The sequence below is a fragment of the Vulpes vulpes genome, chromosome 1 (genome assembly GCF_048418805.1).
Source record: "Vulpes vulpes isolate BD-2025 chromosome 1, VulVul3, whole genome shotgun sequence".
NCBI classification, from domain to species: Eukaryota; Metazoa; Chordata; class Mammalia; order Carnivora; family Canidae; genus Vulpes; species Vulpes vulpes.
The window spans coordinates 86,468,116-86,487,318 of NC_132780.1; the positions used below are offsets into that span (position 1 = coordinate 86,468,116).

General features: G+C 38.5%; 1 protein-coding gene across 10 annotated transcripts in view; it reads right to left on the reverse strand.

Annotated features, from left to right (window-relative positions):
* Positions 1–19,203, reverse strand: part of PHACTR2 (phosphatase and actin regulator 2) — a 261,570-nt gene that overhangs the window by 127,776 nt on the left and 114,591 nt on the right. The window contains exon 1 of one of the 10 annotated variants that reach the window (XM_072719415.1): positions 653–1,136. The exons of 7 other annotated variants lie outside the window; for them this stretch is intronic. In XM_072719415.1, coding sequence (XP_072575516.1) covers positions 653–698 — 46 coding nt within the window. In that variant the 5' untranslated portion in view covers positions 699–1,136. Of the gene's footprint in view, positions 1–652; positions 1,137–19,203 lie in introns of those variants that run through there. 2 more of the 10 variants (XM_072719431.1, XM_072719440.1) reach the window with 2 other exon arrangements.

The window sequence follows — 19,203 nt, forward strand, 5'->3', positions numbered from 1 at the left end:
ACGATTCCACGACGCGAATTTCAGCCCCGGAGGCCGGCGCGGGCGGGGGACGCCCCCCGCAGCCCGGGAGCGCCCGCGCGCAGCCTAAATTCCCCTTCGAAACGATCAAGCCCTACAAAAGTCAGTTACTGAGTATTCAGGCTTCGGCCGGGCTCAGAGGGAGCCATCAGCACTTCCACTCCGAAAACAAACCGTAAATCAGCTGACAAGCCTCAAAGAATTCAGCTCTAGCCTGTCCGGAGGCCAAAAGCGTAAACACAGAAAAACCTGTTGGCACGTTTATCCCGCCAAGTTTCCGCGTCTCCGAGGCCCCGCAAGACGCACACGGCGTTTCCCGTAACTTTCAGGCTCGGAGAAAATCCACAGAAAACACCCGGGGCGAGGCACCTCGCGCGGGAAAATGGAGCCTGTGCCTTTAAGGTAAAGCCGGCGGGGTCCCGGGCGCGCCCCGCTGCTCCGGCGCAGAGTCCGGGGCGGCGCGACCTCTCGGCTTTGTCCCGGGCCCGGCGGCTCGGGTCGGGCCGGGCCCCCCGCGCCCCGCGAGCCCGCCGCAGCCCCGCGGCCGCAGGCCCGGCGGCCCCGAGCAAGCCCGGCGGCCCCGAGCAAGCCCGGCGCCCGCGCGGCGGGGGCGCCCCGTGCGCCCCGGACTCACCGCTGCTGGGCTGCGGGGACAGCGTGGACACCGAGGTCTGGCCCATGGCCCGGGCCTCGGGGCCAGGTCTGGCGATCACGCGGCTCCGCTGGTCCTTCGGGCATCGGTCCGCGCGCAGGCAGGTTTCCAGGCGCTCATTTCCCGGGCTGCGCCGAGCGGCCCGCCCGGTTCCCTCACCTTCTCCGCGGCGCGGGTCTCCCAGCCCGGCCGGCCGCGGCCGGCGAGGCGGATCCCGCCCGGCGGATGCCTGTCATTCCTCTATGCAGATTAGCTGGGGTCAAGGGTCACGGGGGAGGAGGGAGGGGGAGGGCGAGGGCGAGGGGAGGGGAGGGGAGGGGAGGCCGGGGATGGGGGCAGGGGTCTGAGTGGTGCGCAGGGGAGAGGCCCAGCGGGCCCGCGGCACCCCCCCCCCCCCCACCACCACCCAGGGTAGTAGAGAGTTCAGGCGACTCCCGCTCAACTTAAAAGGTTCAATGTCAAATGATCCTTTAGGGCTCCAAGAAAAGGAATTAAAGCACTTAGTCACGGTACTTAATTTAACAAAATGTGTTCTTTAAAGTTGATTTCTTCCTCACGTTCTGTTGGCAGTGCTGCAGCACTTGAAGCTCTCTGTGGGCTGTGGGGCTTTCCTCGTTTGAAAAATTATCTTCCTTTTAACAAACAGTAAAAAAAAAAAAAAAAAAGTTAGGGTCCTCAGGTATGTTGAACAGTAAATCTGAAAAAGATGGATCAGCAAAGGACAGGCCTTGCTCTCCACCACCTAAACTCCAGGAAAGCTCACTACTCCTGTGTTGAAAAAGAATCACTGTGAAATCTCTGAAACCTTGTGGTAAGGTGTCTAAAATATACAAAAAGGTGAGAACAAAAACAATCGGTAATTTGTTCTAGAAGCGAACATTCCCCAGAAGTTGAATTAAATCCTCCCATAAGCAAATCTCAACCCCAGACTTATTAAAAACATGTATACAGATAAATACTCTTGGTATTTACAATTGATGAGTAATCTATACGTATATGTAGTGCACTATGTCTATCCATAGTGCATAAGACTGGGTAGTAAAAAAAAAAAAAAAAAAGACTGGGTAGTAGTCACATAAATGTGTTCACTTTAGGAAATTTCACTGAGCTCTACACTATGATTTGTGCATTTTTCTGAATGTATATATTTCATTAAAAAGTAAAGAAAATAATGACCGCAATATATTTAGGTCACTTGCCACAGCTTTCACTTTTTAGATTATCCTAGACATTCCACTCTAAACTACATAATACATATAACACTACATGTATTTTATAATGCATTTATAACATTATATGTATTACAAAATAATAAAGTTATTTAATACCCTAAGCATGAAAATTTTTTCTGTAATATTAAGATCATATACAGTCTTGCCTTAGTTTTTGAAAGACATATGCGTGTCTGTTTCATCATAATTATGTAAGTTGCCCTATTTTGTTCACACCCAAATAGTCTACCATCTATTGTGAAGACTTTTTCCCCCTAGAATAGTGTGATCAGTTATCTACTTCCCTTTGCCTAATTCATTTTTAAGAAACCTGAGTTTTTTTTTTTTTATGAAATTGAAAATTGACCAAGATGTGAGTTCTAATTAGGGCAACAAAATCAGTCAACTATGTTACTTTTATAAAGGGCAAACCTGTTGTATTTTGGGAACACATCCCACCTTGGGAACTCATCAGTGAGAGTAAGCAATTATAATGGCTCTTTCTTTATGCTAATGAATTTTCCCTTAAAACAACAACAAAAATGCAAGTTAAGTGTTTTCTCAACTTAAATTCAGAGGAGAGAACTTCACATTCTTCCTTCCATTGATCAAGCCTAACTGATAAGGGGGGGGTCATTCATCATAAGAAACATACAGTAAATTTTGCATATTAAAAACACATTAATGTCCGGGTGCCTGGGTGACTCAGTCAGATAAGCGTGGGACTCTTGGTTTTGTGATCTGAGGGTGGTGAGATCCAGCCCTGCACTGGGCTCCGCGCTCACACGGAGTGGGCTTCAAATTCTCTCTCTCTCTCCTTCTGCCCCACCTGTGCTTGTGCTCACTCTCACATAAATAAATAAATAAATCTTCAAAAGATATGTAAATGTAATGATTTTTTTTTCATTGACAAAGGTTAAACTTGAGGCTATTTTTGCTATCATTACTTCTTTTCCTTGAGAAATGATAATGTATTTCTATTCTACAAATTCTTATTTGAAACATCAAAGGGGTACTCTGTAGTTCTGTTCCTTCAGGATTTGCTAAATCCATCTATATTTACCTTATTCAAAACCTTTCAGGATTTGCTAGTTAATATAATCTGAGCCTCATCTGAGATTCCTGTAATCCCCCGATCAGGTTACACACTTTTCTCTAAAACTTTTCCAGTTCCATTACATTATCCTTGAATCATGTCCACCAAAACTGTAATAAGTGTACATCCCGATTTCTTTATAAGGGTGCGACAGTTATGCTACTTTGTTGTCTATTTATCATGGCTAACAAATTATACTAATGAACATTGAAAAAAATCTACAGAAATCCATGAATGTCATTTATAGTCATCATGTAAAGGTTAGAATTTATCATCTGACGAGTATTTTAAGATAATTTCCCCCCAAGTTGCCTTTTCCTTTCCTTACAGAGATAATCTATTATTCAGCCAACTTACAATATTAGTAAGGGCTCTGGGTGTTAATCCTACAGTTTATAGTTTAACTGTGGGAACATTTAATGTCATCGGAAAAACACGGACATTTCTCTGCATATTGCCTCTTTCCAGGGAGGTTTTTTTTTTTTTTTTTTAAGATTACATGTATTTATTTGAGAGAGAGAGAGAGCACTCAAGAACAGTGGAAAGGGCAGAGGGAGGAGAAGCTGACTCCCCACTGAGCAGAGAGCCAGATATGGGGCTTGATCCCAGGACCCTGGGATCATGACTTAAACTGAGAGAGATGCTTAACCGACTGAGCCACCCAGGCATCCCTCCAGGGAGTTTATAAAAATGCTAAATAAGGTTAGTGCCAACATCTAACTCTGAAAAAGCCGTCTATTTATAATTCCTCAGCATTTACCCCATTGGTCCTGCTCTTTGGTCTGTATTTCTAAACCAAACTCTTATCCAGTGGTATCCTAGTAAATACTCAACACTGGGGTTTGTCTAGGGGTGGGAAACAAGACTGATTTGTGACTTGTACGTAGTATTTGCCAATTTCCTAAGATAAATACTCCTACAATGGCCAATTCAACAAGCAGTCTACTGGCTTGCAAAATTTATGTCAACTGGTTTGCAAAATTCCTGGAAATTTAACAACTGGCTTATATGAGCTGCCTTCAGCATACCACTACTTTCATCCTTTATAATATGCTGTCATCAGATCGTACCATGACTGAAATTGAGGAATAGTCTATGTTAAGCTTTCCTAAAAATATAGAAGGATGCCATCTACTGATTTTTCCACCCTACAGTCTTAAATATCTTTCAATTCCTGAAAGATTTGTGTATTCCCAGAAAGAAGTTAAACTGAGTGCATGAGTTAAATAGAATTTCCCCTTACTGAATCTGGTTTGCCTTTTGACAAAGAGGTTATATGCCCATATTGAGGTTTTCAAGCATCTTACCTTATCACACAGATTTCACTGGTCTGTCTGATTTGGAGTTATGAAGCTCTCCTACCTGCGGTACCCAAAGTTATACTTGCAGCCCTGGTGGATGAAGATCACTAGATCTACTAGATAAAATAAAAGTAATCTAAGCTTTAGCCATCCATTTGTGGAAAAGTCTGTACCTACTAGGTCAAAGTCCAAATTGTAGACACATAATTTGGTGGCTAGAGAAGATGCTGTATAATTAGAAGAGTCACCGCTACCAAATCCTATCCTTTAGGTGACTGCCAGGTTTTTCTAAGTGGCCATATCTAAGCTTGGAGCAGGAGAAAGAGTGAGGTCTTTCTCCCTCAGAGCACAAGTGCCATGAGTACACATCCTGGGGCGGGGGGGGGGGGGGGGGGGGGTTTCTGCTTTGGCCAGATGCTGCAAGACTCATTTTGAGACACCAGCAGTTGAATAGGAAGAAGAGGTAGGCAGACTCCCAGCAGAAGAGATGGCTGGTCAGAACAGCGGTGGCCCAGGAAGCAATGTGGCTGGTGGTGGCCAGGAACAGGTAAATGAAGATTCTCTTAATTGGCACCTTTATTCCTGGACTTGGCCGTGGAAATTCGGTGAATCACAGACATTTCCCTGACCGAGGGGAATTACAGTCAAAGAAAAACCCTTTCTTAGAGGGAAGGAAATGAAACTTAGTGATTAAAACTGAGTAATTTCCCAAATAGGATTTTTGTTTCCAATGTATTAGTTTGTTTTCTAGATACAATGGTTAGAAGAAATAACAGAAATTCACAGGTCATCTAAAACCATTATTTTAGCCAATTAGTCTAGTTACCATTGTCAAATTTATTAAAAACTGAAAACTGTCTTCTCCGTTCTGCTGATGGAGGTGCTAGAGGGCAATATTTTTTATTTTTATTTTTTTGGTATATATACCTCCGAGACAAGCACACTAGAGGGCAATTTTTAAAGTTAGAAGGCAATTTTAACACAAGAGGTTCTAAAAACCATGTAAAAGAATACATAACTCAAAAAAAATACATAACTCAGAAACTAAAAGCTAATACATTAGCAAACATTTTAAAATACTAAAGTACTTTTTTAGTATAATATCTGCCAGGTTTTTAAAAACTTTGTACTACTCCAAAACCTGGCTACATTTTGTGAAATGAAGCTTATTTAGAAAAATATAATTACTAAAATGCAAATACGAGTTTTACTGTATCTTATAATTTCAGTTGAAATTCCATATATGTAACTACTGGTTACTTTTTAAAAATGTTATTCTATAGCATTGCAACCAAATGCTCCCTATGCCTTTTATTTGGACACTTCTGAGAGACTGTAGTTTTACCATGATAGTATAAACAGACGAAGGAGAATTTTGGTTAAGAAAAGAATTACAACTTTGGGCATTCTAGTTATATGAAACATCAGTAGGAGAGAAAAACACATTCCCCAAGTATTAGAACAGGAAACAAACCTGTAAAACAGGATTTTCTTTCCTATTGTTCTCATATTTTATATTATTTATATCCTGAGTTTTCCTTCTACTTCTTGCTCAAGCTAAGATTATCAAAATACCTTGCCCCTGCCTTGCCCTGAGAGAGTCTCTGCAGAGGGCGTGGTGTATCTCACGTATGCTTACTTAGTGATTGAGTTGGACAGTTGGAAGATTTATCCAGGAAAATAAGACCTTATGGGATGGTGCTGGAATTTCCTTTCCCCCAAATTTTCTCCACTCCAGGAGAAATAGTGTGTAATTCATTGCACTTCATTCCGCAAGAAAGATAAATTACTCATCTGCAGCGTCTATGACTCTGACTACTGCTATAAAATTAATAATCTTTAATTACTGATCAAAATCTACAGAGACCAATCCTTAAAGACATCTTTAATAGTTGCTACCCAATTTACAGAAAATAATTGCTTAAAGTAAGGTCCAAATCACTGGTGTTGTTGTTGTTGTTTACAAGATTTTATTTTTCTGAGAGAAAGAGAGAGAGAGAGAGAGCAGACACCAGCACAAGCAGTGAGGATGGACAGAGGGAGAGGAAAAGGGAGAAGCAGACTCCCCATTGAGTAGGGAGCCTGACACTGGGCTTGATCCCAGGATGCTAAGATCATGACCTGAGCCAAAGGCAGACACTTAACCTACAGAGCCACCCAGGAGCCCCCAAATCATTGTTTTATTAACCATCATGTCCATCCCTAGCACCTACCAAAATATCTGGCACATAGATGGCATTCAATGCATATGTGATGAATAAAAGAATAAGCATTTATATTACCTTTGTAATTATAGCAATTTAAAGTATGGATAAAAAAATTCATCTAGAATTATATGTATGATTTTGATATAGTATACAGACTCCATAGCAAAATAATATCAAGTCTGTCAGTTACTGTAAATTTTACCTTTATATACCATGCTACGAATAATTATCTTGTTCAATTACATTTACTGAGCACCTCCCGTAAGCCCAGTATCTGTAGTGTATGGGACATGAGTAAGTGAGGTGCAGATCCTGTTCTGGCAGGAGTTCATGGTGTGGATTATATATATATATATATATATATATATATATATATATATATATCTGGTCTAATATAGGTGGAGGGTAGGTATTGTGACTTACAAGTAAATGTAAATGATTATAACAGCAGGCACTATGATAGAGATTTATTCCACCAAGAGTTAAGGATGAATAACAGGCTGCTACAGAGAAGGCTCTGAACTTTATTAATTAACAAATCTGCTTGTTTCCAACACAGAATCAGCAATTCATTCTGAAGATGTCTCCAGATTGTGGCATGCTTCCTAAATCAAAGAAAGATTAAATTTTGATAATAAGTGGATAGTCTAAACTGCATTTATTTGTTTGTTTATTGCTTACAGCTTTTTGAGGAATAATTTACAAACTCTAAAATCTACTCATTTTATGTAAACAGTTCAATGAGTTTTAGTAAAAATATAGTGTAACTACCACCACAGTAAAGTTTTAGAAAACTTTGAGAGCCCTCAAGAGTTCTATCTTGTCCTGCTGACCTGCTTTCTATCCCTATTGTTTTGACTTTTCTAAAACTTCATATAAATGGGATAACACCATATGTAGCTTTTTTAATAACTGGCTTCTTTCACTTAATGTTTTTGATATTCATAATGTTGTATGTAACACTGTTTTGTTCTTTTTTGTTGAGTAGTGTTCCATTGTACGGCTATAGTAAAGTTTGTTTAACCATTTACCAATTACTTGGCATTTGGGTTGTAACTTTATCTTATTGTATTCCTATGCTGTGAAAATACATAAGACCTATATTATGTATATGGTAGTTCTGTATAAATAAGAATTATTTATTGGTTCACCATTCACCCAGAAAATATTTATTACGCTTCTCCTTTGTACCAGGCCCTGTTCTAAATATTTGATACATAGATTAAACACAAAGTAAAAATATCTGTACTCATAGAACTTATATTTACTGAAAGTACAGAAAATAAGCAACGAACACAATAAATCAGTAAATTTGATAGCAGTTTAGAGATGAAAAATGCTATGAAATAGAGAATAGGAGATTGGATTAGCATGGGACTATCAGAGTAGTTCTCACTGTAAAGGTGCTATTTGAACACAGACTTAAAGGAGGTGATGGAGTTAGCCATGTGGCTATCTGGAAGAAAAACATTCCAAGCACAAAGGCCAGTTAATACAAAGATAAGAGCATGCCATATGTTCAAGGAACATTAAGGGGCCAGTGTGGCTGGAGTACTAAAGGAAAGGCAGATGAGAAGGGGATTATAAGCCTTGTAATACCTTGTAGTTGACCATGGAGTTTGGCTTTACCATGAGCGAGAAGGGGAAGCAATAACAGTTTTGACACCCCTCCCCCCAAATATGACATGATCTGACATATTTTAAGATCACTATGGCTTCTAACTAGAGGACAGGGGAGACAAGGTTGGAAGCAGAGAGAACAGGAGAGCTACTACAGGAATAATCCAGAAAGGAAATGACAGCAACTTAGACCAGTTTGGCAGCAGTGGGAATGGGGAAATGTACCTGGATTCTGGATCCATTTTAAGGTAGAGCTAAATTTCTTCATGGGCTGATTGAATGTGGGGCATGAGAGAAAAGAGATGAAGCAAGGATGACTTCAAAATTTTTATGAGCAACTGGAAAGACCAAATTACCGTTAATCAAAATGAGACAACAGTGAGTAGAGTGAATTTAGAGTGGAAAATTATAAGATCAATTAGGAGATGTTCACTAGACATCCACGGGGAGGATGAAAACAATCCTAGGTGTCACCAAGAAAAAAAATATAGACACATCCTAGTAAAGTCAAGAATGCAGAAAAAAAATTTGAAAGTAGTGAGTAGACAAGACAGATGCCAAATTAAAGAATCCCAGTAAATAAAAGAAAGTCAACAGAATTATATTTTCTTGATGTTACAAAGAAATAACTGTCAACTTAGAATTCTATACCCAGATAAACATTCACTAAGTCAAATAATCACTCGCTAAAAGTGCTTAATCACTAAAGATACTTCTACAGAATATTCCTCAACAAGAAAGAAATTGAGCCTGGATTAAGGGTGAGATGCAAAAAACAATGGTGGATTCAGAAATGGATAAAATTATGGTGAACTTAATGAAATATTGGGTATGCAACATGGAGAGGTAGTCAGTAAATTTGTAATATATGTTAAGGTCCTGATTTTGACCAGAAAGAGGACAAATTGAATAATTTTAAATTTTGTTAGAAAAATGTATTTTTCCAAGTAATAAGAAAAATACAATAATAAGGTTCCAAGTCAGTAAATAAAAGAAAGGGAAAATGAGTTTTTGCTGACCCAAATAATGAGATGCTAAAATGAAAGAAACAAAATTGAAATACAGCATGGTAAAAAAGATGATACAAATTAAGATGGTCAAGGCAAGACCAAATCAGTAGTTGGAATAAATGTGAAAGGAATATCCTTATCTAACTACAGACACTAAAAGATTGAAAGAAGCAGAAATATTAGTTCTTTTTCTCTCTCTCTCTCTCTTCCAACTTTGGATATACACTCAAAATAGCAAAAGCTGCATAAAAGTATGAAAAATGCATACCAACCAAATACCAAAGGAAAATTAGTATATCAATATTAATGATAGGAGTGCCTGGGTGGCTTAGTTGGTTAAGCATCTGACTCTTGATTTCAGCTCAGATTATGATCTCAGGGTCCTAGGATTGAGCCCACCCATGTTGGGCTCCATACACAGTGGGGACTCTTCTTGAGGATTCTCTCTCTCCCTCTCCCTTGGCCTCTCCCTGCCACACCTGCTCTTTCTCCAAAATAAATAAATCTTTTTTAAAATAGATGAATTAATATTGAAGTCAAAATAATAAATAGAATAGATGGATCTATTATATAAGGATAAAAATAGCAGCAAGAAGATACATGTACAAATTATTAACTGGTATACCCCCCTATGCTCAGAACCTTGAAATACGAAAAGCAAAAACTAATAGAATTGCAAGGATAAATTGACAAACCTGCAATAATATGGAGGGATTTTAACATATCACCAAAAAGTATTAAGATTGGGCAGGCAAAGTATTTTAGGGTTGTGGATTTGAACAATCCAATTGACAAGCTTGACTGTAGATGTATGTAGAGACCTGTACTCAAGAAATAGCAACTATACACTGAGTTAATACTGGATCATACACAAAATCCCAATATATTTTGAAGACTTCATATTAAACAATCCACAACCTCTGACCATAATTAGATGTATTTATTTCATAGAAATCAATAAGAAAAATAGTTAAAAACAGAAACAAAAATGTCTCCCATGTATTTTTGGAAATTAAAAAAAAATGTACTCCTAAGAAAAACAAGGAAATCCAGTTGTAACTTATAAAATGTTTAGAACTACACAACAATGAAAGTATCACAGAATATGTGGGATGATGTTAATGTGGTGATTAGAGGTATATTTAAAACCCTAACTGCATTTATTTTAAAGGAAGGAAGGGATGGAGGGAGGGAGGCAGGCTGGCAGGCTGGCAGGCTGGCAGGCAGGAAGATTGCTTTAAGGATATATTCACACATTAAAGTAAGTATTAAACTGATGAGGGTGAAAAAAAAGAAAAAGAAAAGAGAAGAAGGGGAATAAAAAAGGGGGTGCAAACAAAAGAACTAAAAATCAAGAGAGGTGATTCACTGCTTTGGTATATTCAATACCTCCATTCATCCATGTGAAAAGCAGGGACTGACTCAATGAGAGAATGAATGCTCTACACTTTTGAATGGAAAAAGTAATTGGAATGTAGGTAAAGACAATTCAAAATGAAAAACAGCCACCTGGAAGTTAGAAGAGCTGAAGAAATTTACTAGTAGAAAGGTGAATTTACTTTTTTTTTTGAGAGGGAGGGAGAGTGCATGCAGGCGAGAGAGAGAGATAGAGAGAGAGAGAGAGAGAGAAAGAGAACATGCAAGCAGGGCTGAGGGCAAAGAGAAAGGGAGTGAGAGAATCCCAAGCAGACTCCAGTGAGGAGCCAGATGCTGGAGGAGCTGCTCCATCCTATGACCCTGAGTTTATGACTGCGCAGAAATCAAGAATCAGACTCTTAACCAACTGAGCCACTCAGGGGCCCTATGGAGAGGTGAGTTTAAAACTTACTATTTTGCATTTAGGGAAAAATTCAGATTCATTTTTAGTGTTATTTAAAGCACTTCCATTATTAAATAGCTCAGCATCCTAGAACTAAAACCAGATGAACTCCTATCTTATGCTTATTTTTGTTTCCTTTAGAGTAAAATTATTTACTGTAATATTTTGTTATTTGTAGTACAGTGGTATCTTTAAAACTCCAAATAGCAACTTAAGGGAATCACAAAATAGTTTCTCATATTCAATAGGCTTAACTCAGCTGCTCCTTACTTTCATGCTTCTGGTATTTTATTTTATTTTTTTGGAAAGATTTATTTATTTATTTTGAGAGAGAGAGAGTGAGTGCATGAGTGGGGAGGGGGTAAAGGGAGAAGCAGACTCCCTGCTCAGCAGGGAGCCCCATGTGAGCTAGATCCCAGAATACTGAGATCATGACCTCAGCCTAAACCAGATGCTTAATGGACTAAGCCATGGAGGCACCCCACTTCTGGTATTTTAAAACAGAAAAAAAAATCTGTACGATTGGTTCCTAAAAACATATTTAATTTGATTACAACTTATATCTAAATCTAAGAAATGCCTCCAAGTAACACAACCTTCTAGGGAAAGTTGTACATATTGAAGAGGCTTTATAATATAAAATGGATTTTATTAACTGCAAATTACTTCTCAATTAAGGAAAGTTGACACATCCTCCAAACAGGTGATAAAGATGGAAGCTGAGAGGTGAGGGGTAGGGGTGGGGTGGGAGAGGCACCTTGCAGGTGTTCAGAATCTCTTGCAGGTGTTTTAATCTTTTATCAAAACAAGATTTATTCAGGGAGAAATCATATAATCACATAATTAATAAATAGACATATAAAATGGGCCTGGAATATTGCCATTTTAAACCTACACACCCTTCTCCCAAGCAATAAGGCTTTTTTATTGAAGCAGTTTTATTCCCCAACTTCTTATGAGAATGCACAAGGGAAATTTCTACAGGGGAGGGGAGAGCCCAATATACAAGATAGAAGCAAATTTTACCTGATTATTTTATTGTTGTATTTAAAAGACAAATATGTAACAGGAGAAAATGCTGTGAATTTTGTTTTGCTGTAAAGTATTCCAAAACCCATTTGAAGCCTGCAGGATTTCACTATTCCTTTTTGGTAGGTGTGTATACACAGTACATAGTATTATTTTGTGAACCAATGAGACATATCTGATATATTTCTTTGAACCACTGCTGAATACAATATTCAGCTACATTTATTAATAAAACAGTCAACACTACTATACATTTCCCATTTGAGTCTGTGACTTTAGTTGATAATTCTTGCTTTGTTTACAAGTTAAATATTACCCTATTTCATCTAGACTTTTTCATTTTTATGCAAAAGCACTATGAATATTTAGTTGTATTCCATTATTTATGGCAATATAGAAATACCTGCTACTATACTCTGAAAACTGATATCACTATCTGCAGAATGAGACTTTTCTTTCATAGCTTGATAACACTGCAGTTACTAAAAATTCATAGCTTATTTTCATCCCATATTCTATCTAACTTACTGAAAGCCTTGATTCTCAAATCTATGTGTGTCTCCCTCTTTTATTACTATCTCGAGGGGTCATTCTCCCTTGGTTTTTATTTCCTATGTCGACATAGGTTGATTGATTCTTGAAATTTGGCCTCCAGTTCTCCAGTATTTTATATTCTAGAAGGCATTTTGGCTTAGATGTTAAATCCTCTGGGACCTTAATCTATATATTTCTATAGCAACTTCACCCATGGAATTTGTTTCAAGGCTCTCTCCTCATCTGTCTACTACACTGGACTGAATGTCATTTGGAGGCCATGTCTTATTAATACCAGCACAGAGTAAGCATATGGGTTAGTGCTCATGAGCTATGTATTTTATATATGAAAAAAGAAAGGAAGAAAGGAAGGGAAGGTGGAAGGAAGGAAAGAAGGAGGGAGGGCGGATGGAAGGGAGGGAAGGAGGGAGGGAGGGAGGGAGATAATCTCTACCAATGAATCATTTAGTTCTGTGGGTACCCAGGGAACTAGGAAAAGGAAATTGAAGATGTAATTAAAAGTATTGTGGGCTTTACTGTCAGGCCTAGTGATAAGCAATTGTGTCAATAGAATATTTAGAGATGAGTCCTTATGTTTTTTTGATTCACTAAGAAAACACAGAATCTGAAAACTATCATAATCACATTAATATGCATCTACTAAATACATACATTTATATTTTTGATGTCCCTGGTTAAAACTGCAATTTATCCTTTGAGATTACTGGCCTATATATATTTGTTAAAAATTGATTTGGTTGAAAACAGCAGTGCTAAAGCTAAACAGAAATATCCATTAACTCACAAATCACTTCACATAGATTAACAAACTGGAGGGAGAGTTCTAATTTACTCTGCCTCTGTAGGAATAAAACATCTGACTAACTGAGGTAATGCAAGAAATATTTCTTAATGGGGTGCCCAGGTGGCTCAGTCTGTAGAATGTCTGACTCTTGGCTTCAGTTTAGGTCATGATCTCAGGGTTGTGAGACTGAGCCTTGCATGGAGCTCTGTGCTCAGCATGGAGTCTGCTTGCTCTGCTCTCCTCCTTGCCCCTCCCCCTGCTTGCATGCACTCTCTCTCTCTCCCAAGTAAATAAATAAATCTTAAAAAAAAAAAAGAAAAGAAAAGTTTCTTTTTTTTAATTTTTTTTTTTTAATTTATGATAGAGAGAGAGAGGCAGAGACACAGGCAGAGGGAGAAGCAGGCTCCATGCACTGGGGGCCCGACGTGGGATTCGATCCCGAGTCTTCAGGATCATGCCCTGGGCCAAAGGAAGGTGCTAAACCGCTGTGCCACCCAGGGATCCCAAAAGAAAAGTTTCTTAACACTGTGCGTGTAGTGGAGAGATACTAAGGTAGCCCTCTGATTGATATTCACAACACTGTGTAAGCCCCTTTCCTTGAGAATGAATGGGATCTGTGACTTGCTTCTAATCAATAGACTATGGCAAGGATGTATGGGATTATGTTTGTGTTATGTAAGATTATAAGGTCTGCCTTGTGAGAAGACCCTCTCTTCCTGGCTTTGAAGAAGGGAATGTCATGTTGTGTGCTGCTATACAGAGAGTGTTGAGAGGCAAGAAGCAAAAGGCAACTTCCAGCCCAAGGCCAGCAACAAACTGATGCTCCCAGTCTGGCATTCTGCAAGGAGTAGAATGCTGCCAGCAGCCTCACTGGGCTTGGAAGCATAGCCTTCCTCAGTCAAGCCTCAGATGAGACCACAACCCTGGATGACACTTGCTTGCAGTTTGTGAAGTCCTGAGACTCTAAGCAGAGGACTCCACTGAGTTGTGCCCTAACTCCTGACCACAAAAACTAAGATAATATGTATTAAGTTGATAAATTTGTTGTAATATTGTTTTTCCACAAGAGATACATAATGCAGGTGGGAATACAACTACTTGAAAGAAATATCTATTCAGTAAAAATGGACAACCAGAGAAAGGAGAGTATATGTGAAGTTTACTTTGAATTGAGGGAGAGGCATAGCAGGGATCAGGAAGAGACCTTAGCAGCTGAGGAAGGAAACCAGATGGTTAAGCTAACTAACACTTTCCTTTTTGATGAGTTCAGAGTGAGCCAGAGCCAGAAAAATACACTTTTTTTTTCCAAAAAAAACCCAAACAAACCCAAGAAATGTAGTTTATATATCAAAATATATGGCCTTTATAAACCTATATCATAAATAATTCAAAAATATTACAGTGGAGGGGTACCAGGCTGGCTTAGTTGGTGGAGCATGTGACTCTTGATCTTGAAGTCATGAGTTCAAGCCCCACATTGGGCATTGAGATTACTTTAAAAAATTATTATACTGGCAAAGCTAAATTGTCCACTTCTACCAAGCATACCCTAACTATAGAAACAATTCTTAGGAAATCACTTAAATCAGTGACAGCCCAAAGTGAGTATAAGCCCTAAGGACTGTGACCTGTGATCCATTCTTGACCCTCAAATGAGTATCTGGACCCATTATCTGCAACTTTTAGACATCCAGTTCTGGATGCCTATTGTGTTGTGTAATGTAGAATAGTATAATAACATAGAATAATGTAAGTTGTATACATTATGTCATTCTGTGTTTCTAATTACTATCCCAAGTAACAAATATGGACTGAAAACCCAAGAGTGAAATTGTTTACACTATCTATCCACCTCTTCTACTATTAGAATACAAGCTCCATGAAGAAAGACTTTTTGTTTAGTCTTCTCTCCTTATATATGGGTGGCAATCAATAAATATTTGTTGAATGGATGAAGCAGCTCCATATTTCCCTGTCATTTCCTCATTTGTAAATGGAGGTGATAATAATAGTATCTATCTGAATCAATTGTAAGAATTAACTGATGTAATACATGTGAATTGATTAGAACATAGCCTTGTATGTTAGTAACTGAACGGTAAAAATTAGCTACATTAAAGTACATTATCTAAATGTATTTTATTGAAGGAACCTGTTAGGAAAAAAACTGTGCACCATAATTCATTTTCAAATACAGGAGAACCTCACCATTAAGGGGGTTTAATTTGACGTTAGGTCTTAAGTTCAACTTGAACTTTAAGAATTTAAAATAATTTTGAAATAAATTTGGATATAGAAGTACACCTCCAAAATAACAGAGGAGTGGAAATCAACAGCTTAAATGTGACTTTTTGCTATGGAAGTTTATATGAAATTGTGTCTTTTGTATATCATAAATTCAGAATTTTTCCAGTCCAAACTCTAACCCAAGCAGAAATCCCTTCTGACATTTCCATCCAAATGATCAGGAAACTTTTCAAGTCTTTCCTAAAATTACAAAGACTGCCCATACCAGTTGGGGAGAATATATAGCAACTAGATTTTCATACATTGTTGGCTGGAGTACAAAATGATAATTTGGAATTTGGAAATTTGGTCTGGCAGTTTCTTTCTTTTTTTTTTTTTTTTTTTGGCAGTTTCTATAAAGTTAAACATACACCTATCCTATGACTCAGAAATTCTCCTTGCAGGCATTTATCCAGGAGAAGTGAAAACACATATCCATTAAAAGAACTGTTCAAGAATGTTCATAGAAGCTTTATTCATAATAACCAAAAACTGGAACAAATGTTCATCAATAGGAGAAGGGGGAAAATATATTTGGTATATCCATCAGTGGAAAACTACTCAACAAGAAAACATTTTAATGTGCTGCCCAGAACCCCCCTCAGTGATAAAGGACTTATTTCCCCATCTGCTAGGAGCACTGCTAGAAGACAGCCCTAAGCAGTCAGCCGTTTTGGGAGGGAAAGGGGCAGAACTTTGTTGGCTGAAACAGCCTTGTCCAAAACACCACCTTCTTCCTGAGAGGCAGTTCATGTCCAATGTCTGATCGACACAGGGTTGGGCAGAATGTGCCCCAATTTAAGATCACTCTGAAAGGCCATCTGGCTCCAGAGGTTCCATTGCGAGGCAAGAATTTTACCACTGAACCACCTATGCACCCAGGGAGGCCATCACAGGGAGCTCCCCTGGGGATTAGCTGAGGCTGGTGTGAAGGCTGCTTCACAGCTTCACTCCTCCCTCTGCTCATTTCTGCTTCCTTCCCTTCCCTGCCAGAGCTGTAGATCCCAAGAGGCATCCTTAATCAATGCCCTGCTTGCGAATCTTTGTGTCTTTCTGGGGAATCCAATCTGTGAGAAACTACTGATAAACCCCACAAAATGGGTGACCCTCAAAACCATTTTACTGAGTGAAAGAAACCAGACACAAAAGAGTATATATGGTATGATTGCATTAATAGAGTTCAAAGACTGAAAAAAAAAATGAATGGATAGTGAAAGAAATCAGAACCCTGTTTGCTTCTGAGAGGGAACTAAAAGGAATGAAGCACGAAGCATCTTATTTTGGTGGTGGGAATAATTTATGTCTTGATGGGGGTCTGGGTTGCATGGATGTATGCATCTGTCAAAACTTATTGAATCTGTGCAATTCACTGTATATAAACTATATCCCAGTACAAAAAAAAATGTAAAAAAGAAAAGTAACCACATCAAATTTGGTTCAAATTGAACTATGGCCATACAACATTCAAAATATTCAAAGTTTCACTATGGTCAATCAAGCCTCTGTTCATTTGGAATCTGGTGGTTAATTTTTTGAACCAAAGTTTGGGAATTGGCATGTTTATTGTGTTCATCTTTTTTTTATTTTTTTGTGTTCTCATCGTTTTTGTGGATTGCAAAATTAACAGATATGATATTTCTGTTTGAACCATTAATTTAAAATGCTGCACTAATCAGTGATAGCTACAGAAGCCTGTTGAAACCATGAAATTACTTCTTCCATGATGACATTTATTCACAAATCAAAACATTCAATATAATACTAATTCAACTAGAAATTCATCTACCTGAATGTTCACTTAACATTGATCTCTCAAAGAATTCTAGATCAGTTTATGTAATCATAAAATCAAAGACCTTTTGGGCTGGGAAAGACTTAAGATCCCTCCATTTGCAGACAAGGAAGCTTAGGCTCACGGGAGATAACTGAGTTGCCAAGGTCAGTTGCCCTGGTCTAGCTGGGAGTAGGCTGACATCCCAGGACCCCAGGTCCCCCTGGGAGCTGGGAGTAGGCTGACATCACCAGGCCCCCCGCCACAGTCGCTGTGCCCTTGCTGTCTTCCGTAGCTGGGCTTGGAGAGGAAAACAAAGAATGGGTTTTTCTCCAGTGATTTCCTCTCTCCTCCACTGATGTTTCTTGCTTTACAACAGTAGCCCCTGTAATCAGCTTAGGATAACAAGTGCCATTGGTGGAATAAAGGACTCTTTGATCTTGCTAGAGATACAATTTTTGCCAGAAAGTAGGGGAAAACAGCACATCTGCTGTCTCCCTGCTTCCTTCTACCTCTTATATGGCCACTTGCTGGAAGCAAGCTTGGTGAAAAGTAAGCTACATTTGATTCTCAGTAGGCAAGTGTGACCAAGAAACTGAGGACATTTTATTAAAAATTCCAAAGACGTGCCATCTCTAAGGAAAGATAGCTGGTACAAGGTAACAGGTGCACAGTCAAGAACAAAGTCTGAAACATGAACAACAGGTAAATCATGAATGTAAATCCTGTGTTGCCATCATTTCTTTCTCTCTAGATTTTTCTCACAAATTTTATGGCTTCCAATGAGTTATAAATCTTTGCTTCAGACATTTTCGAAGAAACACCCAGGAAAGCAGATAAAGGCCAAGGGAAGAGAAAGAAAAATACAGAGAAAGCCTACAATTAATGACATGTTCCATCCTCTCTACCCATCTATTTTTTATGATTGTTTTATTATAACACCTTAATTGAGATCTAATTCCCACAATATATAATTCACCCATTTGAAGTATACAATTGAATGGTTTTTAGTATATTCCTAGAGTGGTGTGGCCATGACTACAATCAGTTTTAGAGTATTTTCATCAACAAGAAATTCTGTACCCATTAGCATCCCTCCCTATCCCACAATCCCCCTACGCAACCACTAATGTACTTTCTGGCTCTAAGAATTTGTCTATTCTGGACATTTCACATAAATGGAATCATGCAATATGTGGCCTTCTTTCACTAAGTATAATGTTTTCAAGGGCCATCCATGTGTTAGCATGCATTAATGCTTCATTTCTTTTTATTGCCAAATATATACACTACATTTTATCAATCCATTCATCAGTTTGATGGACACTTGAGTTTGCACTTTTGGGCTATTATGAATAATGCTGCTAAGAAACTCATGGACAAGGTTTTGGTGAACATATGTTTTTATTTCTCTTGTGTATAAACCTAGGAATGGAATTGCTAGTCATATCATAATTCTATGATTAATTGTTTGAGAAACTGCCAGACTGTCTTCCAAAGTGCCTGTACTATTTTACATTCCCACCAACAGTATGAGGGTTCTCATTTCTCTACATCCTTACCAACACCATTATCTGTGTCTTTGGTTATAGCCATTCTACATATGGTATCTTATTTTGGCTTTGATTAGCATTTTTCTGATGTCTAATTATGTTCAGCATCTTTTCATGTGTTAGTTGGAAATTTGTATATCTTATTTGGAGAAATATCTATTAAGATCCTTAGTTCATTTTTAGTTGGGTTTGGTCCTTTTTTTTATTTTTAAATTTTTAAAAAGATTTATTTGAGAGAGAGCAAGCAAGCATGTTTGTGAGCAGGGAGAGGGGCAGAAGGAGAGGGAGAAT